Source organism: Drechmeria coniospora, chromosome 01, assembly GCF_001625195.1.
Source record: "Drechmeria coniospora strain ARSEF 6962 chromosome 01, whole genome shotgun sequence".
Taxonomy (NCBI): Eukaryota; Fungi; Ascomycota; class Sordariomycetes; order Hypocreales; family Ophiocordycipitaceae; genus Drechmeria; species Drechmeria coniospora.
This window is the reverse complement of record NC_054389.1, coordinates 12300290-12327643: the sequence shown is the minus strand read 5'-3', so window position 1 is coordinate 12327643 and position 27354 is coordinate 12300290. Positions and strand designations below refer to the sequence as shown.

General features: G+C 47.8%; 4 protein-coding genes across 4 annotated transcripts; 3 read left to right on the top strand and 1 right to left on the bottom strand.

Annotated features, from left to right (window-relative positions):
• Window positions 1-268: 268 nt before the first annotated feature.
• Window positions 269-4301, bottom strand: DCS_03253 (uncharacterized protein; the record flags this gene model as incomplete). The annotated part of the gene is made up of 2 exons (XM_040800576.1): window positions 269-306; window positions 419-4301. 2 exons carry the CDS (start codon window positions 4299-4301, stop codon window positions 269-271), a joined length of 3921 nt encoding a protein of 1306 aa, XP_040661459.1.
• An 11749-nt stretch (window positions 4302-16050) lies between these two features.
• DCS_03252 (uncharacterized protein) lies at window positions 16051-16715 on the top strand (the record flags this gene model as incomplete). The annotated part of the gene is made up of 2 exons (XM_040800575.1): window positions 16051-16053; window positions 16107-16715. The coding sequence occupies 2 exons, from the start codon at window positions 16051-16053 to the stop codon at window positions 16713-16715; spliced, it is 612 nt and encodes a 203-aa protein (XP_040661458.1).
• A 4919-nt stretch (window positions 16716-21634) lies between these two features.
• Window positions 21635-22369, top strand: DCS_03251 (uncharacterized protein; the record flags this gene model as incomplete). The annotated part of the gene is made up of 1 exon (XM_040800574.1): window positions 21635-22369. One exon carries the CDS (start codon window positions 21635-21637, stop codon window positions 22367-22369), a length of 735 nt encoding a protein of 244 aa, XP_040661457.1.
• Window positions 22370-22613: 244 nt separating this feature from the next.
• DCS_03250 (uncharacterized protein) lies at window positions 22614-23322 on the top strand (the record flags this gene model as incomplete). The annotated part of the gene is made up of 3 exons (XM_040800573.1): window positions 22614-22719; window positions 22818-22972; window positions 23026-23322. 3 exons carry the CDS (start codon window positions 22614-22616, stop codon window positions 23320-23322), a joined length of 558 nt encoding a protein of 185 aa, XP_040661456.1.
• Window positions 23323-27354: the final 4032 nt, after the last annotated feature.

Here is a 27354-nt window from a genome sequence, read left to right as displayed (position 1 = left end):
CAAATTGTTGCCATTCTAAACGGAATGTAAATAGAGCTGTGTGCGGGAATAAATAAATTATCAAGAACTGTCTCAACGGCAAAAATGCTATTGTTCGTACAAGGACAGCTAATGATCATTTTGGGGGATGGTGTGCGCTCGTTAATAATAAATCCTGAAGTACAGACAGGAAACCAAAATACGTCATAATATGCGTATAGATTGCCAGAATAGTCGCAATTACTGTTATCAGTAATTTTTATTGTATGGTTACTTAGAATACTAAAGCTTAGTAAATTTCCGGCTTCAACTTGTGCTGTTGCTTGACTAGCACCAACAGCAGTAGCCGTAATTGTAACTGATATTATTGTCATATTACAAGAATCACAAGGAAACGTAATAGATGGTATGGATAATGCACCTTGTGCATTCGACAAACCAGAAAATGTTCCAGATCCACCAGGAAATTTGAAACCTGATGGAATAGTTATTGTAATAAGAACTCCAGCAGCTGCAACTCCAGCTCTAGATGCAGACACAAAAGCGTTCGACGAGCCGAAAGAGCATGATAAGCCACAATACAAAGGCTGGTTAAAGGATAACGACAACGGAATTGGAGTGAAGACAATGACGGTTCCCGGCATAGTACCGCTAGGTGGAACGGTGGTAGTAGTCGTTCCAAGACCAGTCCACGACTGCGTCGTTACTACGTAGCTCTCAGGAGTCTGAATAATAATAGTACCCGGAATAGTACCACTAGGAGGAACAGTAGTAGTAGTCGTTCCAAGACCAGTCCACGTCTGCGTTGTTACTGCATAGCTCTGCGGAGTCTGAATAATAATTGTACCGGGAAGAGTACCGCTAGGCGGAACAGTAGTAGTCGTAGTTCCAAGACCAGTCCACGCCTGCGTCGTTACTACATAGCTATAAGGGGTTTGAATAATAATAGTACCGGGAATAATACCACTAGGCGGAATAGTAGTAGTTGTAGTTCCAAGACCAGTCCACGGCCGCGTCGTTACAGCGTAGCTATAAGGGGTCTGAATAATAATAGTACCGGGAATAGTACCACTAGGTGGAACGGTAGTAGTAGTCGTTCCAAGACCAGTCCACGTCTGCGTCGTTACTGCATAGCTGTAAGGGGTCTGAATAATAATTGTACCGGGAAGAGTACCGCTAGGCGGAACAGTAGTAGTCGTAGTTCCAAGACCAGTCCACGTCTGCGTCGTTAATACATAGCTCTGAGGAGTCTGAATAATAATAGTACCGGGAAGAGTACCACTAGGTGGAATAGTAGTAGTAGTCGTTCCAAGACCAGTCCACGTCTGCGTTGTTACTATATAGCTCTGAGGAGTCTGAATAATAATAGTCCCGGGAAGGGTACCACTAGGCAGAACAGTAGTAGTCGTAGTTCCAAGACCAGTCCACGTCTGCGTTGTTACTACGTAGCTCTGAGGAGTTTGAATGACAATGGTACCAGGGATCGTGCTGATTGGTGAAATGGTGTACGTTGTAATATATGTACCAGTCCATGGCTGTGACGTTGTTACGTAGCTATTTGAAGTATACGTAGCGATACTGTTTGTAGTGACTATAATCTTTGTAGGACAGACTCCTACGCAATCAGAAGATGGAGGAATAGTGCTAGTACCCGGCGTAGGTCCCAATGTCGACTCAGTAGTAAATCCGCCGGAAACAGTAATGACAATCTTTGTAGGACAGCTTCCGGTGCATCCAATGGAAGGCAGAATTGTACTTGTTCCCGGCATTGGGCCAAAGGTCGTCTCAGTAATAAATCCACCAGTCTGTGTAACGATAATTCTAGTAGGACAGCTTCCAGTGCATCCAATAGATGGGGGAATTGTACTTGTTCCAGGCATTGGCCCAAAGGTCGTCTCAGTAATAAATCCACCAGTCTCTGTAATAATAATTCTAGTAGGACATACTCCCGTACATCCTGACGATGGAAGAACAGTACTTGTACCAGGTGTTGGACCGTATGTCGATTCGGTAATTAGTCCGCCAGTAACAGTAATAACAATCTTTGTAGGACAGCTTCCGGTGCATCCAATGGAAGGCGGGATTGTACTTGTTCCCGGTATTGGGCCAAAGGTCGTCTCAGTAATAAATCCACCAGTCTGTGTAACGATAATTCTAGTAGGACACACTCCCGTACATCCTGACGATGGAAGAACAGTACTTGTACCAGGTGTTGGACCGTATGTAGATTCGGTAATTAGTCCACCAGTAACAGTAATAACAATCTTTGTAGGACAGCTTCCAGTGCATCCAATGGAAGGCGGGATTGTACTTGTTCCCGGCATTGGGCCAAAGGTCGTCTCAGTAATAAATCCACCAGTCTGTGTAACGATAATTCTAGTAGGACACACTCCCGTACATCCTGACGATGGAAGAACAGTACTTGTACCAGGTGTTGGACCGTATGTCGATTCGGTAATTAAACCGCCAGTAACAGTAATAATAATCTTTGTAGGACAGCTTCCGGTACATCCAATGGAAGGTGGGATTGTACTTGTTCCCGGCATTGGCCCAAAGGTCGTCTCAGTTATAAATCCACCAGTCTGTGTAACGATAATTCTAGTAGGACAACTTCCAGTGCATCCAATAGATGGGGGAATTGTACTTGTTCCAGGCATTGGCCCAAAGGTCGTCTCAGTAATAAATCCACCAGTCTCTGTAACAATAATTCTAGTAGGACACACTCCCGTACATCCTGACGATGGAAGAACAGTACTTGTACCAGGTGTTGGACCGTATGTTGATTCGGTAATTAGACCGCCGGTAACGGTAATAACAATCTTTGTAGGACAGCTTCCGGTACATCCAATAGTGGGCGGGATTGTACTTGTTCCCGGTATTGGGCCAAAGGTTGTCTCAGTAATAAATCCACCAGTCTGTGTAACGATAATTCTAGTAGGACACACTCCCGTACATCCTGACGATGGAAGAACAGTACTTGTACCAGGTGTTGGACCGTATGTCGATTCGGTAATTAGTCCGCCAGTAACAGTAATGACAATCTTTGTAGGACAGCTTCCGGTGCATCCAATGGAAGGCGGGATTGTACTTGTTCCCGGCATTGGCCCAAAGGTCGTCTCAGTAATAAATCCACCAGTCTGTGTAACGATAATTCTAGTAGGACAACTTCCAGTGCATCCCATAGACGGGGGGACTGTACTTGTACCCGGCATTGGGCCAAAGGTCGTCTCAGTAATAAATCCACCAGTTTGTGTAACGATAATTCTAGTCGGACACACTCCCGTACATCCTGACGATGGAAGAACAGTACTTGTACCAGGTGTTGGACCGTATGTCGATTCGGTAATTAGACCGCCGGTAACAGTAATAACAATCTTTGTAGGACAGCTTCCGGTACATCCAATAGTAGGCGGGATTGTATATGTTCCCGGTATTGGGCCAAAGGTTGTCTCAGTAATAAATCCACCAGTTTGCGTAACGATAATTCTAGTAGGACACACTCCCGTACATCCTGACGATGGAAGAACAGTACTTGTACCAGGTGTTGGACCGTATGTCGATTCGGTAATTAGTCCGCCAGTAACAGTAATGACAATCTTTGTAGGACAGCTTCCGGTGCATCCAATGGAAGGCGGGATTGTACTTGTTCCCGGCATTGGGCCAAAGGTCGTCTCAGTAATAAATCCACCAGTCTGTGTAACGATAATTCTAGTAGGACAACTTCCAGTGCATCCCATGGACGGGGGGACTGTACTTGTACCCGGCATTGGGCCAAAGGTCGTCTCAGTAATAAATCCACCAGTTTGTGTAACGATAATTCTAGTCGGACACACTCCCGTACATCCTGACGATGGAAGAACAGTACTTGTACCAGGTGTTGGACCGTATGTCGATTCGGTAATTAGACCACCGGTAACAGTAATAACAATCTTTGTAGGACAGCTTCCGGTACATCCAATAGTAGGCGGGATTGTACTTGTTCCCGGTATTGGGCCAAAGGTCGTCTCAGTAATAAATCCACCAGTCTGTGTAACGATAATTCTAGTAGGACACACTCCCGTACATCCTGACGATGGAAGAACAGTACTTGTACCAGGTGTTGGACCGTATGTCGATTCGGTAATTAGTCCGCCAGTAACAGTAATGACAATCTTTGTAGGACAGCTTCCGGTGCATCCAATGGAAGGCGGGATTGTACTTGTTCCCGGCATTGGGCCAAAGGTCGTCTCAGTAATAAATCCACCAGTCTGTGTAACGATAATTCTAGTAGGACAACTTCCAGTGCATCCCATAGACGGGGGGACTGTACTTGTACCCGGCATTGGGCCAAAGGTCGTTTCAGTAATAAATCCCCCAGTTTGTGTAACGATAATTCTAGTCGGACACACTCCCGTACATCCTGACGATGGAAGAACAGTACTTGTACCTGGTGTTGGACCGTATGTCGATTCGGTAATTAGACCGCCGGTAACGGTAATAACAATCTTTGTAGGACAGCTTCCAGTGCATCCAATGGTGGGCGGGATTGTACTTGTTCCCGGCATTGGGCCAAAGGTCGTCTCAGTAATAAATCCACCAGTCTGTGTAACGATAATTCTAGTAGGACAACTTCCAGTGCATCCCATAGGCGGGGGGACTGTACTTGTACCCGGCATTGGGCCAAACGTCGTCTCAGTAATAAATCCACCAGTTTGTGTAACGATAATTCTAGTCGGACACACTCCCGTACATCCTGACGATGGAAGAACAGTACTTGTACCTGGTGTTGGACCGTATGTCGATTCGGTAATTAGACCGCCGGTAACGGTAATGACAATCTTTGTAGGACAGCTTCCGGTGCATCCAATGGAAGGCGGGATTGTACTTGTTCCCGGCATTGGCCCAAAGGTCGTCTCAGTTATAAATCCACCAGTCTGTGTAACGATAATTCTAGTAGGACAACTTCCAGTGCATCCAATAGATGGGGGAATTGTACTTGTTCCAGGCATTGGCCCAAAGGTCGTCTCAGTAATAAATCCACCAGTCTGTGTAACGATAATTCTAGTAGGACAACTTCCAGTGCATCCCATAGACGGGAGGACTGTACTTGTACCCGGCATTGGGCCAAAGGTCGTCTCAGTAATAAATCCACCAGTTTGTGTAACGATAATTCTAGTCGGACACACTCCCGTACATCCTGACGATGGAAGAACAGTACTTGTACCTGGTGTTGGACCGTATGTCGATTCGGTAATTAGACCGCCGGTAACGGTAATAACAATCTTTGTAGGACAGCTTCCAGCGCATCCAATGGTGGGCGGGATTATACTTGTTCCCGGCATTGGCCCAAAGGTCGTCTCAGTAATAAATCCACCAGTCTCTGTAACGATAATTCTAGTAGGACAACTTCCAGTGCATCCCATAGACGGGGGGACTGTACTTGTACCCGGCATTGGGCCAAAGGTCGTCTCAGTAATAAATCCACCAGTTTGTGTAACGATAATTCTAGTCGGACACACTCCCGTACATCCTGACGATGGAAGAACAGTACTTGTACCTGGTGTTGGACCGTATGTCGATTCGGTAATTAGACCGCCGGTAACAGTAATGACAATCTTTGTAGGACAGCTTCCGGTGCATCCAATGGAAGGCGGGATTGTACTTGTTCCCGGCATTGGGCCAAAGGTCGTCTCAGTAATAAATCCACCAGTCTGTGTAACGATAATTCTAGTAGGACAGCTTCCAGTGCATCCCATAGACGGGGGGACTGTACTTGTACCCGGCATTGGGCCAAAGGTCGTCTCAGTAATAAATCCACCAGTTTGTGTAACGATAATTCTAGTCGGACACACTCCCGTACATCCTGACGATGGAAGAACAGTACTTGTACCTGGTGTTGGACCGTATGTCGATTCGGTAATTAGACCGCCGGTAACGGTAATAACAATCTTTGTAGGACAGCTTCCAGTGCATCCAATGGTCGGCGGGATTGTACTTGTTCCCGGCATTGGCCCAAAGGTCGTCTCAGTAATAAATCCACCAGTCTCTGTAACGATAATTCTAGTAGGACACACTCCCGTACATCCTGACGATGGAAGAACTGTACTTGTACCAGGTATTGGACCATACGTCGATTCAGTAATAATTCCACCAGTAACGGTAATAACAATCTTTGTAGGACAGCTTCCGGTACATCCAATGGACGGCGGGATTATACTTGTTCCCGGTATTGGCCCAAAGGTCGTTGCAGTGATAAATCCACCAGTCTCTGTAACGATAATTCTAGTAGGACACACTCCCGTACATCCTGACGATGGAAGAACGGTACTTGTACCAGGTGTTGGACCGTACGTCGATTCGGTAATTAGTCCGCCGGTAACGGTAATAACAATCTTTGTAGGACAGCTTCCGGTGCATCCAATGGACGGCAGGATTGTACTTGTTCCCGGCATTGGCCCAAAGGTCGTCTTAGTAATAAATCCACCAGTCTCTGTAACGATAATTCTAGTAGGACACACTCCCGTACATCCTGACGATGGAAGAACAGTACTTGTACCAGGTGTTGGACCATACGTCGATTCAGTAATAAGTCCGCCCGTAACAGTAATGATAATCTTTGTAGGACAGCTTCCAGTGCATCCAATAGAGGGCGGGATTGTACTTGTTCCCGGCATTGGCCCAAAGGTCGTTTCAGTAATAAATCCACCAGTCTCCGTAACGATAATTCTAGTAGGACATACTCCCGTACATCCTGACGATGGAAGAACAGTACTTGTACCAGGCATTGGCCCAAAAGTCGATTCAGTAATAAATCCACCAGTACTGTAATAACAATCTTTAGTAGGACACACTCCCATACATCCAATGGACGGCGGGATTGTACTTGTTCCCGGCATTGGCCCAAAGGTCGTCTCAGTAATAAATCCACCAGTCTCTGTAACGATAATTCTAGTAGGACACACTCCCGTACATCCTGACGATGGAAGAATAGTACTTGTACCAGGTGTTGGACCATACGTCGATTCAGTAATTAGTCCGCCGGTAACAGTAATAACAATCTTTGTAGGACAGCTTCCGGTACATCCAATAGACGGCGGGATTGTACTTATTCCTGGTATTGGCCCAAAGGTCGTCTCAGTAATAAATCCACCAGTCTCTGTAACGATAATTCTAGTAGGACATACTCCCGTACATCCTAACGATGGAAGAACAGTACTTGTACCAGGTGTTGGACCATACGTCGATTCGGTAATAAGTCCGCCGGTAACGGTAATAACAATCTTTGTAGGACAACTTCCGGTACATCCAATGGACGGCGGGATTGTACTTGTTCCCGGTATTGGCCCAAAGGTCGTCTTCAGTAATAAATCCACCAGTCTCTGTAACGATAATTCTAGTAGGACATACTCCCGTACATCCTGACGATGGAAGAATAGTACTTGTACCAGGTGTTGGACCATACGTCGATTCGGTAATAAGTCCGCCGGTAACGGTAATAACAATCTTTGTAGGACAGCTTCCGGTACATCCAATGGACGGCGGGATTGTACTTGTTCCCGGCATTGGCCCAAAGGTCGTCTTAGTAATAAATCCACCAGTCTCTGTAACGATAATTCTAGTAGGACACACTCCCGTACATCCTGACGATGGAAGAATAGTACTTGTACCAGGTGTTGGACCGTACGTCAATTCGGTAATAAGTCCGCCGGTAACCGTAATAACAATCTTTGTAGGACAGCTTCCGGTGCATCCAATAGACGGCGAGATTGTACTTGTTCCTGGCATTGGCCCAAAAGTCGTCTCAGTAATAAATCCACCAGTCTCTGTAACGATAATTCTAGTAGGACACACTCCCGTACATCCTGACGATGGAAGAACAGTACTTGTACCAGGCGTTGGACCATACGTCGATTCAGTAATAAGTCCGCCGGTGACAGTAATGATAATCTTTGTAGGACAGCTTCCAGTGCATCCAATAGACGGCGGGATTATACTTGTTCCCGGCATTGGCCCAAAGGTCGTCTTAGTAATAAATCCGCCAGTCTCTGTAACAATAATTCTAGTAGGACACACTCCCGTACATCCTGACGATGGAAGAATAGTACTTGTACCAGGTGTTGGACCGTACGTCAATTCGGTAATAAGTCCGCCGGTAACGGTAATGACAATCTTTATAGGACAGCTTCCAGTACATCCAATGTACGGCGGGATTGTACTTATTCCCGGTATTGGCCCAAAGGTCGTCTCAGTAATAAATCCACCAGTCTCTGTTACGATAATTCTAGTAGGACACACTCCCGTACATCCTGACGATGGAAGAATAGTACTTGTACCAGGTGTTGGACCGTACGTCGATTCGGTAATAAGTCCGCCGGTAACGGTAATAACAATCTTTGTAGGACAGCTTCCGGTGCATCCAATGGACGGCGGGATTGTACTTGTTCCTGGCATTGGCCCAAAGGTCGTCTCAGTAATAAATCCACCAGTCTCTGTAACGATAATTCTAGTAGGACACACTCCCGTACATCCTGACGATGGAAGAACAGTACTTGTACCAGGTATTGGACCGTACGTCGATTCGGTAATAAGTCCACCGGTAACAGTAATGACAATCTTTGTAGGACAACTTCCGGTACATCCAATGGACGGCGGTATTGTACTTGTTCCTGGCATTGGCCCAAAGGTCGTGTCAGTAATAAATCCACCAGTCTCTGTAACGATAATTCTAGTAGGACACACTCCCGTACATCCTGACGATGGAAGAATAGTACTTGTACCAGGTGTTGGACCGTACGTCGATTCGGTAATAAGTCCACCGGTAACAGTAATGACAATCTTTGTAGGACATCTTCCGGTACATCCAATAGACGGTGGGATTGTACTTGTTCCCGGCATTGGCCCAAAGGTCGTTACAGTAATAAATCCACCAGTCTCTGTTACGATAATTCTAGTAGGACATACTCCCGTACATCCTAACGATGGAAGAACAGTACTTGTACCAGGTATTGGACCGTACGTCGATTCGGTAATAAGTCCACCGGTAACAGTAATGATAATCTTTGTAGGACAGCTTCCGGTGCATCCAATGGACGGCGGGATTGTACTTGTTCCTGGCATTGGCCCAAAGGTCGTCTCAGTAATAAATCCACCAGTCTTTGTAACGATAATTCTAGTAGGACACACTCCCGTACATCCTGAGGATGGAAGAATAGTACTTGTACCAGGTATTGGACCGTACGTCGATTCGGTAATAAGTCCGCCGGTAACGGTAATAACAATCTTTGTAGGACAGCTTCCGGTACATCCAATGGACGGCGGGATTGTACTTGTTCCTGGCATTGGCCCAAAGGTCATCTGAGTAATAAATCCACCAGTCTCTGTAACGATAATTCTAGTAGGACATACTCCCGTACATCCTGACGATGGAAGAATAGTACTTGTACCAGGTGTTGGACCGTACGTCGATTCGGTAATTAGTCCACCGGTAACGGTAATAACAATCTTTGTAGGACAGCTTCCGGTGCATCCAATGGACGGCGGGATTGTACTTGTTCCCGGCATTGGGCCAAAGGTCGTCTCAGTAATAAATCCACCAGTCTTTGTAACGATAATTCTAGTAGGACACACTTCTGTACATCCTGAGGATGGAAGAATAGTACTTGTACCAGGTAGTGGACCGTACGTCGATTCAGTAATACGTCCGCCGGTAACGGTAATAACAATCTTTGTAGGACAGCTTCCGGTACATCCAATGGACGGCGGTATTGTACTTGTTCCTGGCATTGGCCCAAAGGTCGTCTCAGTAATAAATCCACCAGTCTCTGTAACGATAATTCTAGTAGGACAGCTTCCAGTGCATCCCATAGACGGGGGGACTGTACTTGTACCAGGCATTGGCCCAAAGGTCGTCTCAGTAATAAATCCACCAGTCTCTGTAACGATAATTCTAGTAGGACACACTCCCGTACATCCTGACGATGGAAGAATAGTACTTGTACCAGGCGTTGGACCGTACGTCGATTCGGTAATAAGTCCGCCGGTAACGGTAATAACAATATTTGTAGGACAGATTCCGGTGCATCCAATGGACGGCAGGATTGTACTTGTTCCCGGCATTGGCCCAATGGTCGTCTCAATAATAAATCCACCAGTCTTTGTAACGATAATTCTAGTAGGACACACTCTCGTACATCCTGACGATGGGAGAATAGTACTTGTACCAGGTGTTGGACCGTACGTCGATTCGGTAATTAGTCCGCCAGTGACAGTAATGACAATCTTTGTAGGACAGCTTCCGGTGCATCCAATAGACGGCGGGATTGTACTTGTTCCCGGCATTGGCCCAAAGGTCGTCTCAGCAATAAATCCACCAGTCTCTGTAACGATAATTCTAGTAGGACACATTCCTGTACATCCTGACGATGGAAGAACAGTACTTGTACCAGGTGTTGGACCATACGTCGATTCTGTAATAAGTCCGCCGGTAACAGTAATAATAATCTTTGTAGGACAGCTTCCGCTACATCCAATAGACGGCGGGATTATACTTGTTCCCGGCATTGGCCCAAAGGTCGTCTCAGTAATAAATCCACCAGTCTCTGTAACGATAATTCTAGTAGGACACACTCCCGTACATCCTAACGATGGAAGAATAGTACTTGTACCAGGTGTTGGACCGTACGTCGATTCAGTAATTACTCCGCCGGTAACGGTAATGACAACCTTTGTAGGACAGCTTCCGGTGCATCCAATGGACGGCGGGATTGTACTTGTTCCCGGCATTGGGCCAAAGGTCGTCTCAGTAATAAATCCACCAGTCTTTGTAACGATAATTCTAGTAGGACAAACTCCCGTACATCCTGATGACGGAAGAATAGTACTTGTACCAGGCATTGGCCCAAAGGTCGTCTCAGTAATAAATCCACCAGTCTCTGTAACGATAATTCTAGTAGGACATACTCCCGTACATCCTGACGATGGAAGAATAGTACTTGTACCAGGTGTTGGACCGTACGTCGATTCGGTAATAAGTCCGCCGGTAACGGTTATGACAATCTTTGTAGGACAGCTTCCGGTACATCCAATGGACGGCGGTATTGTACTTGTTCCCGGTATTGGCCCAAAGATCGTCTCAGTAATAAATCCACCAGTCTCTGTAACGATAATTCTAGTAGGACACACTCCCGTACATCCTAACGATGGAAGAACAGTACTTGTACCAGGTGTTGGACCGTACGTCGATTCGGTAATAAGTCCGCCGGTAACGGTTATGACAATCTTTGTAGGACAGCTTCCGGTGCATCCAATGGACGGCGGGATTGTACTTGTTCCTGGCATTGGCCCAAAGGTCGTCTCAGTAGTAAATCCACCAGTCTCTGTAATGATAATTCTAGTAGGACACACTCCCGTACATCCTGACGATGGAAGAATAGTACTTGTACCAGGCATTGGCCCAAAGGTCGTCTCAGTAATAAATCCACCAGTCTCTGTAACGATAATTCTAGTAGGACACAGTCCCGTACATCCTGACGACGGAAGAATAGTACTTGTACCAGGCATTGGCCCAAAGGTCGTCTCAGTAATAAATCCACCAGTCTCTGTAACGATAATTCTAGTAGGACACACTCCTGTACATCCTAACGATGGAAAAATAGTACTTGTACCAGGTGTTGGACCGTACGTCGATTCGGTAATTAGTCCGCCGGTAACGGTAATGACAATCTTTGTAGGACAGCTTCCGGTGCATCCAATGGACGGCGGGATTGTACTTATTCCTGGCATTGGCCCAAAGGTCGTCTCAGTAATAAATTCACCAGTCTCTGTAACGATAATTCTAGTAGGACACAGTCCCGTACATCCTGACGACGGAAGAATAGTACTTGTACCAGGCATTGGCCCAAAGGTCGTCTCAGTAATAAATCCACCAGTCTCTGTAACGATAATTCTAGTAGGACACACTCCCGTACATCCTGATGATGGAAGAATAGTACTTGTACCAGGTGTTGGACCGTACGTCGATTCGGTAATAAGTCCGCCGGTAACGGTAATAACAATCTTTGTAGGACAGCTTCCGGTACATCCAACGGACGGCGGGATTGTACTTGTACCTGCTACAGGCCCATTTGTAATCTCAGTTATATATCCTCCTATAGCTGTTGTAATTAGTCCAATTCTGCTGTTTACTGTACATCTAGGAGATGGCAAACCTGGATATGAAGTATGCGTTCTAATACCCGCCTTAGTATTAATATTCTAAACGGATGGATATGTACTCTAAACGCATTATACCTTATATTATAGCTTTTTCTTGTCGTACCGGAGCATATTATGTTAATAGGCTGAAGTTCAATAATTATTGTCCCTTTACTATCGTATGCCGCTCCGTAAGTAAAATTCGCATATAATAGAAGTAGGGCGAACTTTGTAAAGGTTTTAATATTCATAATGCGCTCTTGATAGGAGTATAAAATAGCAATATTTGGGTAATATCTAGAATAAATTAGGTCGAAAGCAAAGGAATAAAAATATAATTGTAATATAATTTAAATAAATCCCTATTTGAAATAGATTATATACTCCAAATTATTTGTATTGAATAAGGTCGTTACGTACTATTTGGTAAAGTGTTAAAGTATGAGATCCCCTCTAAGTGTATTTCTTAACGTATGCTATCCTTTTATGTATCCTACATATTTATTTCCCCTACTTTGTACATATATTCCCCGGCGATGGATCATCTGCATTTTAGCGTTTGCTATAATCAACGCGCTATCCTGTTTGCCATCGAGAACAATACTGTTGGCACCTTCAAGGTTTCCGACGGCGACTAGTCGAATGTTAAAACCTTACTTAGTTTCTGCTAGTATGCCTACCTCAGCTGTATGGCTGGCTGACTGGTGGGGGGCAATATACTAGGCCGTGCTGTACTTGGCCTTGCTGTCCTTGGCCTTGCTGTCCTTCGCCTTGCTGTCTTAGGTCTTGCTATAGATTGATCATCTGCATTTCAGCTTTTGCTATAATCAACGCGCTATCCTGTTTGCCATCGAGAACAATAATATTGGCACCTTCAAGGTTTCCGACGGCGACTAGTCGAATGTTAAAACCTTACTTAGTTTCTGCTAGTATGCCTACCTCAGCTGTATGGCTGGCTGACTGGTGGGGGGGCAATATACTAGGCCGTGCTGTCCTTGGCCTTGCTGTCCTTGGCCTTGCTGTCCTTGGCCTTGCTGTCCTTCGCCTTGCTGTCTTAGGTCTTGCTATAGGGATATCGAGAGCGAAACAAGTAGTTTGAGGGCTTTATCCTACAGGGAGGGAATCATATATGCATTGTAAGTGAATCGTTCATTGACAGCACAGTCTAGAGAGGGTGGGGAAGAGCAAAGTACTAGCCGTTTTGTCAAACTCTACAATACATTGGCGCCAGAATGCACTTCCGTAAACCCTCAGGCCCGATACCAATACCCTACCCCCAAACCATCAATACGACAAAGTTAATGCAAAGTCAGCCTTTTTATCTTACTAGGTCCTTGAAAAAATACTCAAAACGCATGTCACGATTACGGAGAGGATAAAAATGGCCGCACAGGAGCAGCCTATTTTCTCCCCCCCCACCAGTCAGCCAGCCATACGGCTGAGGTAGGGCATACAGGCAGAAACTATAGTTTTAACATTCGACTCGTTACCGTCGGAAACCTTGAAGGTGCCAATATTATTGTTCTCGATGACAAACAGGATAGCGCGTTGATTATAGCAAAAGCTAAAATGCAAATAATCAATCGCCGGGGAATATTGCACAACACCGATCAGCCGGGTAAGGTAATTAAGCATTCAGATCACCCGGAATTAGGAACGGCACACAGAGTTAGTACTCTTATAAGCACTGCAATATTGCTCTTGGCCTTGGTACTATTTTCCTTGGTGAGCACCTGCTAGCTATAGTTGTGCCGTATTAGGTAAGAGCTGCGGTACATGCTTACTATTGCTGTATTGCTTGCGAGTTACCCTAGCAAGCTTTCCCCTTTCTGCGTTTTTAGCAACGAGAATTCATTACAATACAAACACAACAGATATACGATAAGAGAGGAGCGGCGTCTTGGGATACGCTTGTTCCTATTTGTATACGTATTGTTCGCCTTTAAGAATAAAAGATTTTGTTGTCGACCGGAGTCTGTCGGAGAAATGCAACGGATTGTGGAGAAAAAAGTTCAATAGACCCTAGCCGATCGGGGGTGTATGATTTGCATTACGACTAAACCATTTTATGAAAATGATACGAACTAATAGTACTCCGTACAAGCAAGGAATATACTTTGTGCACTATAATGCCCCTTTGCTAACCTTGCACTACCCGTACTTGGGTAGTATATTGCAGTTTAACCCTAGGCTAAAATGTGGGATGATGTTGTTTCTCGGACATTCGGCGATAAGAATTGCATTTACGGCAGAAACGGATACTACTGCGGCTGCCCGACCTCCTACTCCTAGTGAATGCCCCTGCAGTAAATGTCATCATTCTGGCTACTGCAATGAATACGTGGACTAAAGGTATATGAGCTGAACATGCCCGGAATGGATAGATCCCTGCAACGGAGAAAGTTCTCTTCGTCCGCACCTCGCGTTGAAGGCAATGAGATGATAAAGAAGGCTTTATATATAGTTACAAGCCGCCTGGGAAGTTGATAACAATTACGAGCAGTACTATGCATTCGTCGTACTTGTAAAGTTGGGGTTGGCTATGCGTTTACTCTGCCTGCTTGCTTTATACCATCTTATATACAAGACGACTGTCGACAGCGGCAAAAAAAATTATAGGGGGGGTGGGGTCCGCTATCGTATTCTGCGCAGTAGATCGCCTCCATGGATATTTGTTGAAGCCATCGAGCTAGTCTAGGTCGATACCGGCTTGTCAAGTTTGACTGTCTGCATTAATAGCCCTGCTAATAACTCATTAGAGGTGGATCTTATGTAGGCTAGCTGCCGCTACTGCAATGAGTGCAGAATCGCTGTTTACCTCCGTCCCACCCGCCCAACAGGTTCTACAATCGCGTTCTTGTCTTGCGCTTTCCCGCGTCATGTACAACTACATATAGCTGTAGTGCTAAAAGATGACTCGAGGCCTTTTCGAGCCCTAGACACATTATCTGGGCTTTGGAAGAGGTTTTCTTGGGGTAGACTGTAGGGCCTGCGTCGAAAGTATAAGTCTGCGTAGCCGGTGGACATGGCGAATTCTTGCTTAGCATAGATCGCGTTGTATTCCAGAGAACTAGATGGATAGTGCCTCCTCTGTGCCTCCTCTGGGCGGATCTTGTGCGGGGCAAGCTATGTTGCTTCCAAGACTGGTCGCCACCGTAGGAGCGGGCAACTCGAGGATGGTTCAGTAGTCTTGTGTTGGTATCAGCCCATGCCACGTGCTACAGGCACAAAGGGGGCAGGTCGGTCCCCTCGCTTAACGCTCGCACGCTCGAAACGCCAAGTGCGGGAGAAAGCCGGCGTTCCTTGGCCATATGGGGGTTTGGGCTAAGCTTCGATCGGGGTCTTAGATCTCGTGGTGATTTAAGTCAGCACCCCTAGAGTCCGGCCCCCCCCAGAGTCCGGCCCCCCAGTTTGACCCTTTCCAATTATTAAACAAATACACTACAACCGCGATTTCTCGCGCAATTCAATCGTTTTTTATGAAATAAGCTATCTATGGCTTCCTTAATGGCTAGCAAAGCTAAATATACCGCAGAAACGGTCGAGGCAGCTATATTTGCTGTTAAAAACGGTCTCTCGCAATACTAAGCTACGCGACGCTATGGAATACCACGCTCAACTCTCCAAGACCGGTTACGAGGCAGCCTTTCAATTAAGGCTGCAAAAGAGCCGGAACAAAGGCTCTCAAAGGACCAAGAAAGCCATCTTCGGGATTGGGTCCTTGCCCAAGGCGCGTTGGGGCTACCCCCATCGCATCGGTAACTAAAGGTCTTGCGGCCCGTATCCTGGTTGCTGGCGGGGACCTTCGACCTCTCGGCAAGAACTGGATTGCTGGCTTTTTGCGTCGTAACCCAGAAGTCAGTACTGTAAGAGGTAAGGCTATTGACTCTTGCCGTTTAAATGGTGCGTCAATAGCCCGGATTAAAGATTGGTTCCAGTTACTAAGGGACCCCCAGTTCCAAGATATCCCACCGCAGCATCGTTGGAATATGGACGAGACGGGGATCCTAGAAGGCCTTAGCAGCAACGGCCTCGTACTAGGTCGATCCGACAAGACCTTCCAGTTGAAGAAGAAGGTTGGATCGCGTTGTTGGACTACCATTGTCGAATGTGTCTCCGCCGTAGGCCAAGCACTGAGCCCACTGGTCCTCTTCAAGGGTCAGACCCTCCAACAACAGTGGTTCCCCAAGGATCCGGCTTATCTTAAAGAGTGGCTTTTTAAGGCTACCCCAAACGGCTGGACGGATAACCTCGTTGCGTTACAGTGGCTAGAGGAGGTCTCTATCCCTCAGACGAAAGCATCGCGAACGACCCGACGGATGCTTATCGTTGATGGGCACGGAAGTCATCAGACTGACGATTTTATGTTCGAATGCTTCGAAAATGGGGTACAGCTTCTATTCCTACCAGCACACGCCTCACATGTCCTCCAGCCGCTTGACGTATCATGTTTTTCACCCGTCAAAGCAGCTTACTGCCGGGCCATCCAAGATATCGCATTCCTAGCCTGTATTGACGATACGACCCCAATTGGCAAGGCCACCTTCCTCCACTGTTATCATTAGGCCCGTGCGGAAGGTCTTACGGAACGGAATATTAGGGGAGGGTGGAAAGGATCTGGGTTGTGGCCTATTAATATGGCGAAGCCTCTGATGAGCCGCTTAGTCTTGCAGGACGATCCTTTAGCCGTTCCGGAAGGTAAGGCCCTCAAAAGGCAGCTTGAAGAGAGCTATAATCCCTTACGAACACTACAACGATCGCACGATGTCAAAACCCTCGTTGTGCAGCTATACGCGCCCGGCCAAGTTGATCGCGTCGTACGGCGGCTATTTTCCGAGGTAGGCCGGGCCCTTGACGCGCAAAACACCAAGCTTGCAGTGGCCCAGACCAAAATCAAACAATTAGAGCATCAAATCCATCGACTAAAGCCACAAAAGAAGCAAAAAGTAGCTTAAGACCCTAACGGCCGTTTCGTACAGATTGAAAAGATCGTTGAGACGCGGAAACGGCTAGAACGAGTGCTCGACCCGGTACCGTTGGCAGCCCAGGCTTCTAGTCGCGAATTTAATGGCCTTTGCTTTGAATGGCAGCTTGAGTAGATACTATAGATGATTTGTTTTAATATTACGGCATTGATAATACTGTTTTTCTTGGCTTTAAAGTTGGCCTCTTCATTGTGCTTTGGGGGGCCGGACTCTAGGGGTGCTGACTTAAATAGGGTTTCATTCGCAACGTGGAGACAAGCATACATGGGCAAAAAGACTATGCGGTTTTGTGGAGTACAAGGGCAGGCCGCGGAGATGAATGTTAATTCGCAATGCAGAAGCGCCGACGAGATCATCGGACATAACCGATCCAACGCTAAGCTCGACGACGTAGACGATTTACTTTCGGCTAAAGATATGTCTACACGGCATCCGAATGAGTTTCCTGCCCGTACGTAACATGTATTGAGTATATGGTTCCCCCGCTACACGTCGCTACACGTCCACGCACACCTATCCCTGCGCTGCCTCACGACATAGGCTTTGTGGCTACGCAGTGCATGCCATTGCTTCCTTGCAGGGAGTTGAAGTATCACGCTAGGCCACGCTATTCTTGGCTGACGGCACGTTTCCATCACGCACCGTCATGCTCTGGACGCAGAACTGGGCCACGCCTGCAAGGTCCCGCCGTCGGACGGTTTGAAGGGCAACCAGCGTTGGGTGCTGTCCATAACCTCATGCTCCCCGCCTACTACGGCAGGCCGTTAGAATTGACTCTGCAGCGTACGCCGTACACGTCCATTGGGGCAGCCGTACACGTCCATTGGGGCAGCCGTACTGGCCACCGCATGCGGCATGCCAGGACCATGGCGAACCTTGCTGCATTCTACGGCGCTCAAAGGGCCAGCGACCAAGTACACGTAGCGAGACATGTCGTCGCGCCGATGGGCCCGCGGGCGAGCCGGGTCCATCAACTTGCTCCGCAGGCGAACTCGGTCAGGCATGTACTGCCAACAAAGGGCATCGCCAAGCGAGACTATGAGGAGGGCTTCGCCACTACGTGTTGGTGCAGCGGATGCACCGGCTTCGGCATGGAAGCGCAACTTCCGGGATCCATCATTGATACGGACGGGGCATGGTAGCCTGGGTTGCAATTCTCCGGAGCAGATCGGGAAGCACGTGACGAGCGCGGCCTATCCGTCCGCGGCCGCGCGCTTACCCGATCGGGTTAGGAGGCAGAAGTAAGCGCCCGGGTAGGTAGTCCAGAACTCTAAATACGCCACCCGCGGCAATCCAGCACTAGAAGGCCTGCACCATGTACCTGTACTTGCTGCAAACCATGGTAGGAATGAGCGTGCAGGGAATGGAGGAGGCAAGGAGTGTGCAGGGAACTGTTGTAGGAGTGCAAGAGGCCGGCATACCTGTTGAAGCCTGGGAAAATAATTGGCACAGTACGGAGTACGGCGAGTACGGAAGCTAGAGTACAAGTTTGGAGTACATGTACGGAGTACAAGTACGAAATGCAAGTAAATGTACTGTACAAATTTGAAGTAAAAGTACAAGTACAAGTACGGAATGCAAGTAAGTGTACAAATTCGAAGTAAAAGTACAAGTACAAGTAAGGAATGCAAGTAAATGTACAAGTTCTTGGTAAAAGTACAAGTGCGGAATGCAAGTAGATGTACAAGTTCGAAGTAAAAGTGCAAGTACGGAATGCAAGTAAATGTACAAATTCGAAGTAAAGTACAAGTACAAGTACGGAATGCAAGTAATGTACAAGTTGGAAGTTAAAGTACAAGTCCAAGTACAGGTACAGCTAGAAGTACAACTCCAAGCACAACTCCAAGTACAAGTACACTCCAAGTACAACTCCAAGTACAAGTCCAAGTACAGGTACAACTAAAAGTACAACTCCAAGCACAACTCCAAGTACAAGTACACTCCAAGTACAACTCCAACTCCAAGTACAACTCCAAGTACAACTCCAAGTACAGTACAAGCACGGAGTGCTGACGGGGTACTCCATGCATTTGCACCACCACATAGCCAGCTGTCGAGCATCAAGTACGACACATTGCTCGATGAAGCAATCCGTACTTGCAGAGCACGTTGGAACCGACATATTTGTCCTCGGACAGTTCGGACGGTTCGGAATGCCGTCACCCGCCTCGCGGATGGAGTGGCGGGCACCCAAGTACCAGTACTTGTGCTCCATAAGTACTTGCGCGGCGGAGTTTGCGCGACGGGCAACTCTGTCGGGCCAAAATGCCAGCAACGAGGGTAAAGTCCAGGTAGTTCGTCAGAGACTGGCAACGGCTGGCAACAACAACAGGGCAAAGACCAATAGATGCCTGGCCCGTCTGAGGATGGTTGATTCGTCGGCGCAGTCCGTCGAGCGGATCGCCTGCTGCCGTGCAAGTGCTGTCCGCGAGCAGCTGTGGTGTCGACGAGGAGGGTTATGCATCAACTGAGTACATGCATCAAGGATATGTACCAACCGAGCTCATGTACCAACTGAGTACGTGTACCAGCTGAGGACATGCATCAACTGTGTACATGCATCAACAAGGCACATGTACCGACTGAGCTCATGTACCAACTGAGTACGTGTACCAGCTGAGCATATGCATCAACTGAGTACATGCATCAACAAGGCACATGTCCCGACTGAGCTCATGTACCGACTGAGCACGTATACCTGAGTATATGCATCAAAAGAGCATGCATCAACATTGCACATGTACCAACTGAGTATGTGTACCAACTGAGCACGAGTACCAACTGAGCACGAGTACCAGCTGAGCATATGCATCAAAAGAGTATGCATCAGCATTGCACATGTACCAACTGAGTATGTGTACCAACTGAGCACGAGTACCAGCTGAGCATATGCATCAAAAGAGTATGCATCAGCATTGCACATGTACCAACTGAGTATGTGTACCAACTGAGCACGAGTACCAGCTGAGCATATGCATCAAAAGAGTATGCATCAACACCGCACATGTACCGACTGAGCTCATGTACCAACTGAGCACGTGTACCAGCTGAGTATATGCATCAAAAGAGTATGCATCAACACCGCACATGTACCAACTGACATGTAATTTTGATGCTATACGTAGTTACCTTGCCGTAGGAGGAAGCCCTCAAACTGCTCATTTCCCCCCAGATATCCCTAGAACATTAACTTTGACGCCTTGCTCACTGTAGGTTTGCTTTACGACCTTGGCCGCACCATCAATCGCCGTATTGACCGCCAGTATCGAGATAGCTCGCCGTTGAATCGGCAACTCTCGCCGTTGAATAGGCAGCTCTCGTCGAGAGAATAATAACCACAATGGCTGGTGTTGGCGCGACGCAAGGTGGTGCGAAAGGTTGGATCCATGACCTCGGCTGACACTCATCATGAGCATTGCCATTCATCCGTGCCATTCTACCAAGGCGCCGTTACATTCCGGCACAACATTCCAGGGCGCTCGTCTTACAAGAGCTGTAAGTCGGACCCCCCCAAGATGGGCACCCCCCAAGATGGGCACCCCATTTAGCACCTTCATCTACATCAACCTACGATATTACAACCGCGTTTTCTCGTGCATTTTAACTACAATCAATTAAAAAAGCTATATACGGCTTTCTCAATGGCTAGGCTACCTACCTATTCCGAAGAAACGGTCCAGTTAGCTCTCTACGCTATTCGAAACGGGCTATCGCAAATCCAGGCTGCCCGACAGTATGGAATTCCGCGCGCTACGCTCCAACATCGATTACGCGGCCGCCTTCCAATAAAAGATGCAAAAGAGATATCGCAGAGGCTCTCAAATGATCAAGAAAAGCACCTACGCAATTGGGTCCTTGCCCAAGGCGCGTTGGGGCTACCGCCGTCACATCATCAACTGAAGGTCTTTGCCGCCCGGATCCTCGTTGCTGGAGGAGACCTTGAACCTCTCGGTAAGAACTGGATTGCCGGCTTTTTGCGTCGTAACCCAGAAGTTAGTACCGTACGAGGCAAGTCTATCGAATGCGCCCGTTTAAATGGCGCTACTATCCCTCGGATCCAGTCCTGGTTCAATTTACTAAGGCTGCCGGCACTGCAGGCTATCTTACCCCAACACCGATGGAATATGGACGAAACTGGGATCCTAGAAGGCCTCGGCAGCAATGGTCTTGTACTAGGGAGCTCAGAGAAGAAGATACAGCTGAAAAAACGGCTTGGATCGCGTTGTTGGACTACAATTGTAGAGTGCGTCTCTGCAACGGGCCAGGCCCTAATGCCGCTGGTCCTTTTTAAGGGTAAAGACCTTCAACACCAATAGTTTCCGGAGAAATTGGCCTATTTGGATTAATAGCGCTTTGCAGCAACCGATAAGGGCTGGACTAGCGATGCAATTGCGTTAAAGTGGCTAAAAGAGGTCTTTATCCCCGGGACGAAGGCATCGAAAACGAATAAACGGCTACTTATTGTTGATGGGCACGGAAGCCATACGACAGATGATTTTATGTACGAATGCTTCGATAATGGTATCTTCTTACTATTCCTACCGGCACACGCCTCACACGTCCTCCAGCCTCTCGACGTATCGTGTTTTTCACCTATTAAGGCTGCCTACCGCCGGGCTATTGAAGCTATTGCGTTTTTAGCTGGTAGTAACGATACAACGCCAATCGGCAAGGCTACCTTTTTGCAATGCTATTACAAGGCCCGTACGGAAGGTCTTACGGAACGGAATATTAAGGGAGGCTGGAAGGGATCTGGGTTGTGGCCCGTTAATATAGCAAAGCCTCTAATGAGCCGCCTTCTATTACAGACCGACCCTCCAGCCGTTCCAGAAGCCGAGGCCCTAAAAAGGCAGCTTGAGGAGGAATCCGATTTATTCCGAACACCCTACAGATCGTACGACGTTAAAGTCCTTATTGCAAAGGTATACGCGCCCGGCCAAGTTGATCGGGCTGCTAGGCGGCTGTTTTGGAAGATTGGCCGGGGCCTTGATGCCCAAAACACTACCCTTGCAGAGGCCCAGGCTAAAATCGCTCAATTGGAATATCAAGTCTATCGACTTAAGCCTCTAAAGAAGCAAAAAGTAGCCCAAGATCCCAACGAGCGCTTTGCACAGATTGAACAGATCGTTGAGACTCGAGCAAGACTGCAACGGGTGCTAGATCCGGCCCCAATAGCCGCCTTAACGTCTAGTTACGAATTTGAGAGCCTTTGCTTTGAATGGCAGCTTGAATAGATACTCTAGATATTTTATTTTAATATCGCGGTACTGAAAATGCTGCTTTTTTCGGCTTTAAAGTCTGCCGCCTTGTCGTTGTGAGGGGTGCCCATCTTGGGGGGTGCCCATCTTGGGGGGGTCCGACTTATTGAGCGAGCCGATTGCGACCACCCATCCATCCACTCTCGCACGACGACAAGACGTTGTCCTTGACGATGGTGTTTGCGGTCGGCTGCTGCCCTGCCAGCCTCTCCCTACCTCCATGACGGCTAGGCTGCTGCCGTGGCCGGCCGGGTTTCGCATCCGGCTGCAGACTTGGGTTCGATGCAACGGCCGCAAGGGTCCAGGCTGCCGTGGCCCCCGCGCTGGTGGGCGTGAATATAAATACCATTTCTCGGCCGACTACCTAGGCTTGCATCGCATGGCTTCCCAAGGTGCAGGGGCGAGAGACGAGTGCCAGCAGCAGCTCCCACCAAGGCCAGCTCCACGGCCGGCTCCGTCGGCGTCGGTTCCATCGGCGTCCTCGGGATGCTCGCCCTTGGCGCCTGGGCCATGCAAAGCAGCGCCGACGATGTAGGGTGGAGGGTCCGAGTCAACGTCCAGGAGGGGCGAGTCGACGTCGTGAGGCGAGGTCGGAACGGCAGCGCCTTTGACCGGGCGGCTTGGCGATGGAGAGTCTGCATCCCTTGGAATGCGTCATGCTCATCGAGGTGATGCTGGCAAGGGTTAGGCCCTGTCAGGACCTCACATCTCCGGACGACTCAGAGCCCCGATCCCAGCACTACTGGGGTGGTGTCTGCGTCCAGGGTCAGCGGAGGCGCGGCAAGCAGCACGACGACGGGCTCCTCAACGACATCCTCCTCATCACGGCCTCCTCAACGACGGCGACGGGCGCCGCAGCCGCTACAGCCGGCGCGGTCCTCGGCCCCCTCTTCGCGGCCGCCGTGGCTGCTGGCCTTGGGCTGCTATGAGCCGCGGTTAACCGCCCCTTGTATAGCATCCATGTGTATGATATGATATGATTCAGAGAGCTGTTCGCAAGCAAGCAAGGAAGCACGGATTGCCGTGGCACCGGGAAACGTCTTGTCTCTGGGTCACAGATATCCTGCTTTGAGTCATTGGCCGAGCACAAGCAACTGGGTCATTCGTTCTGGTGCCGTTGGCGTCGATTCCATCGTGCCGCAATAGACTTAAGGTTTATCGACGTCCTGCGTGAGGCACCTTACTGCGCCGGCACACCCCGAATGTATTACCTTACTGTCACAGCCATCCAAATAGATACGGCAGTTCTCGAATCATTGATCCATCTACATACTATGTAAGACTGCTTTGGGAGAAAAAAGGATCGTCAAGGAGCTGGGCGGCCTGACTTCGTCTTGTAGGCTCTGTCGTAACCATCCTCCGAAACAGGTTCACAACGCAGACTGGACATCGACTCTACATGAAGCCTTCTCGGCGAGGGTTAAATGAGTAGATCCTTTTCGTCAGAGGACTTGATCCTGACTCGCTAGCCAGAGAGGCGGGTGGGGGTTATATTGATGTGCATCTGGGCAGGGCTGACAAGTCATTGTTTACAAAGACATCGGGCAAAGTATTTATATAGCTACGGGGTGCCGATCGCAAATTGCACAGTGCCCAGGTTCGTTCAAGCTCCATCAGCTAGAAGGATGCCAAGGGAGAATATTCACCCGACACTCTCATTGTTTCCGTACCGACATGGCTGTAAGGCACCTGCGTTGCAGAAGTGAGAGCCCCTGGCTTGGGGTGGGATGTCATTGCGAACAAGTACATTATTGGTCTGTACAGACATACCCGCCTTATGATTTGTTTAAAGTCGAGCCTTATGCACAGCGAGCGCCCGATACAATATCTAATACTCTCCCAATAATAAGGCGGTTGGCTGTTGGGAAATTGATTGCGCTGCGTGTGTGATTGTACGGAATTATTGTGTTATTCGCCTCGTTTCTGTACGTTCGTTTGCATTTGCACCCCACACTGCACTATTCTGGGCCGGGCTTTGAGAGATCTGGTCATAACCCTCTTGTATATCGTTAGCAATAATGCATCAGACTTACCGCAACGTATCTTGCCTATGAATACGTGAAGCTAGAGGTCCAAGACCTTCTCCCTCTGTCGGACACTAAGATTGCCTCTATTCTATCCCAGGCAGGCAAAAATATTTATCTTCTAGCGAAGCAACCGCTTACCCAGACACCAAAGGTAACGACAGGTGTTCAGTACCTCGTCCAGCAAAAGGTTACATTTCGTATTCAAGATATTCGGCTGTCTGCGAATGGCTTGGTCAAAATAGATACAATGAAATTATTTACCAAATATATTGTAACTAATGTACCTAGTTCCCGATTGGAACTTTGAGTCGACCATTGACAGTATATTGTGGCAGGCCAATCTGGCCTATGTAGCTGCGTCTTTGGAGGATGTAGCAACCGTCTTGGCGCCTGCTAACGGCCTTAACCCCTCATCTATGGAGGAACTTAAATTGGGAATACTTCCAAGTACAGATGTAAGGAATGAGCAAATCGTTGCAAAAGAAACGGCTAACTCATCGGCTGACTTGGCCGCAGCATCCATTCATATCACGTTTAACCAACCCTGTCTGGTTGAAAGATGCTTATAGGTTTGCACTTTTAAGAAAGACTGCCCCTAGACAATGTGGCAGTTATAGTGAGCAGGGCTTGAGACATGCTTTTGCTAGCTAATAAGATCTTGTTCTACCTATCCGCCTATAATTTAACCATTTGCTGATAAAGCTGTATTATCACGAGTCTCCTCGAAACAAATCCGGCAGAACAAGTCCTCTGGAAAGGTACGACACGGTTTCGTTGGTCCCACAAAATTTCCTTCCATAAACACAGACTCATGCCAGAGCTGTCTTGAGTATGAGTAGAAGAAATACAATTGTACCAAGCATGGGAGCTAAGAGCGTAGACGAAGTATTATCCACAGGCGGAGTCGGAGACGGAGTTACTAGCGGTAGGTGGACATGAGATGGCTAGGAAGCTGTGTAATTTGCTGGGCTACTAGTAAATCTAGCTATTGTAGTTTGAAGCAACGCGCCTCAAGCCATCGTAGTTCCTAGCGCATCTCTACACATACACTAGTGCCAAAGCACGTCCCTAATAGTGATCAGATATTTCAAGCCCGCTTAAATGGAAATACGACATACGTAATATTGGTAAGCTGCTTATTGCGGAAGCACAGCCTAACCTTAACCATCTCGGAAGTCATCGCAGCTGGAGTTGCTCGCCCGTTCTGGGCAACAGCAGGGGTAGGATCCCTTTTGTATTCTCACAGCATATACATAAACGTAGGTGTTACTGCTGCCATGAGTCGTACAACTGAAAAACAAATAAGCCTGAAGAAGCGTTCACTGTCCTCATGTTGCCATGGCTCAACGATTCGACTCGGCAGTGGGTAAGCCAGTTGGCCGGAAAGAGAAATCAGAACTAGTACTTTGTGTCAAAGATATCAACGATACTATACTGTAACACGTACCAAGAAACCTTTACTTGAGGAGAGGTACTCGCGGCAGGAAAGCTTTGGTTCACATCCCACAAATTGATGGGCAACACCAGCAGGCTGTTATGAAGCGGACGGTACCTGTCACTGTCAAGTCGGATTTACAACTGGGCGACGTCTAGGTAGTTTGAGGTTAAATACGGAATATGCAGCAAAAGCAATTGCAACAGGCCAAAAAAGGTACATGGAGACTTTGGATATCTTTAACCGGCTGATGGCGACAACATATACAGGGCATCTGCGGCCCCCACGAAACATTCATCAGATACCAAAGCTCTTGCTATTGTCTTGCTAGCTGGTCCCTGAAGTTTGGCGACTACTGAATATCTTACTAAATGGCTTCGGACAAACGTAGCTGTGTTGGACCCCATGAAACATGCACATCAGAGATGAAATTAATCACACCACAGTATTCATACCAAGGGCGCCGGGTCCAAACAGTATGGTCACCTGTGGTTACGGTAATTGAAGTATTATATTCTCTCCAAATTTCTCAATTGGTCTTTCATGGGGTGAGAGCAGTAAATGCAAATGGTCACCTCTGGGACTGGCCCGACGCTGAAATCTTACTCTGGGTTTTTGACGACGGACACAGCCTGAAACAATGGCAAGGGATCCGACAACGCCCCCGCTTCAGCGATGCAGAACCAAACTGCGAAATAGAGGCGGCCATTGGTTACTACCGAGCCGTGGCTGGCAATGTCTATGTTGGGGTAAAGTGGAGGGGTTATGAATGCCCAACTTGGGAACTGGAGGACGAGCTATTCCGGCACGGAAACTCTTACGAGAACAAGATTCTGTACTACATGTGATAATAGCAAGCCAATTTTCATAATGGATCCATGTATTTGACAAGGTGTCTCTGGGATATGGTGCGGTAGGCGTAGCACCGGGGCATTCATTTTATGTGCTCTCTAGAAGAATGAATCGGGATACACGGATATCCAAGCAATACCTTACTAGTCAGGCTGGTATTCTAGTTCCTTTAGTTCGAAGTTTTTGTGCAGGTAACTTCGAACGACTCGACGCAAACTGTCACGCATGACCCCTTCAGCGGACACTGTCGAATATCACTTAGCATTAGAGAGGCACATGGCCACCTCGGCCACCACCGGATTGCTTACCAAGAATAAGTGTTCTTGCACAGGCGCCTCTGATACCCAAGTTTGCTGATGCCTTACCAGATGTGCATAGAGAATGTAACGTTCCTAGATCGCTCCTTATACTAGATCCAAGTGGCGCATGTTCCCCCTGGATAACTGGCATTCGGCCTGGCATACAGGAACCGGAGTTGCCGGCAGCTTCGTTTTGAATGATAGACTGAATATCCGCTTTACCGGGGTATATACTATAACGACCATGTTGACTTGCCTCCCTCTGCACGTCGGTTTCTGTATAGACGGATATATACAGTATCTGCAATCAGTCAATATGGAACACAATAGACGCGGAGTACCCATACG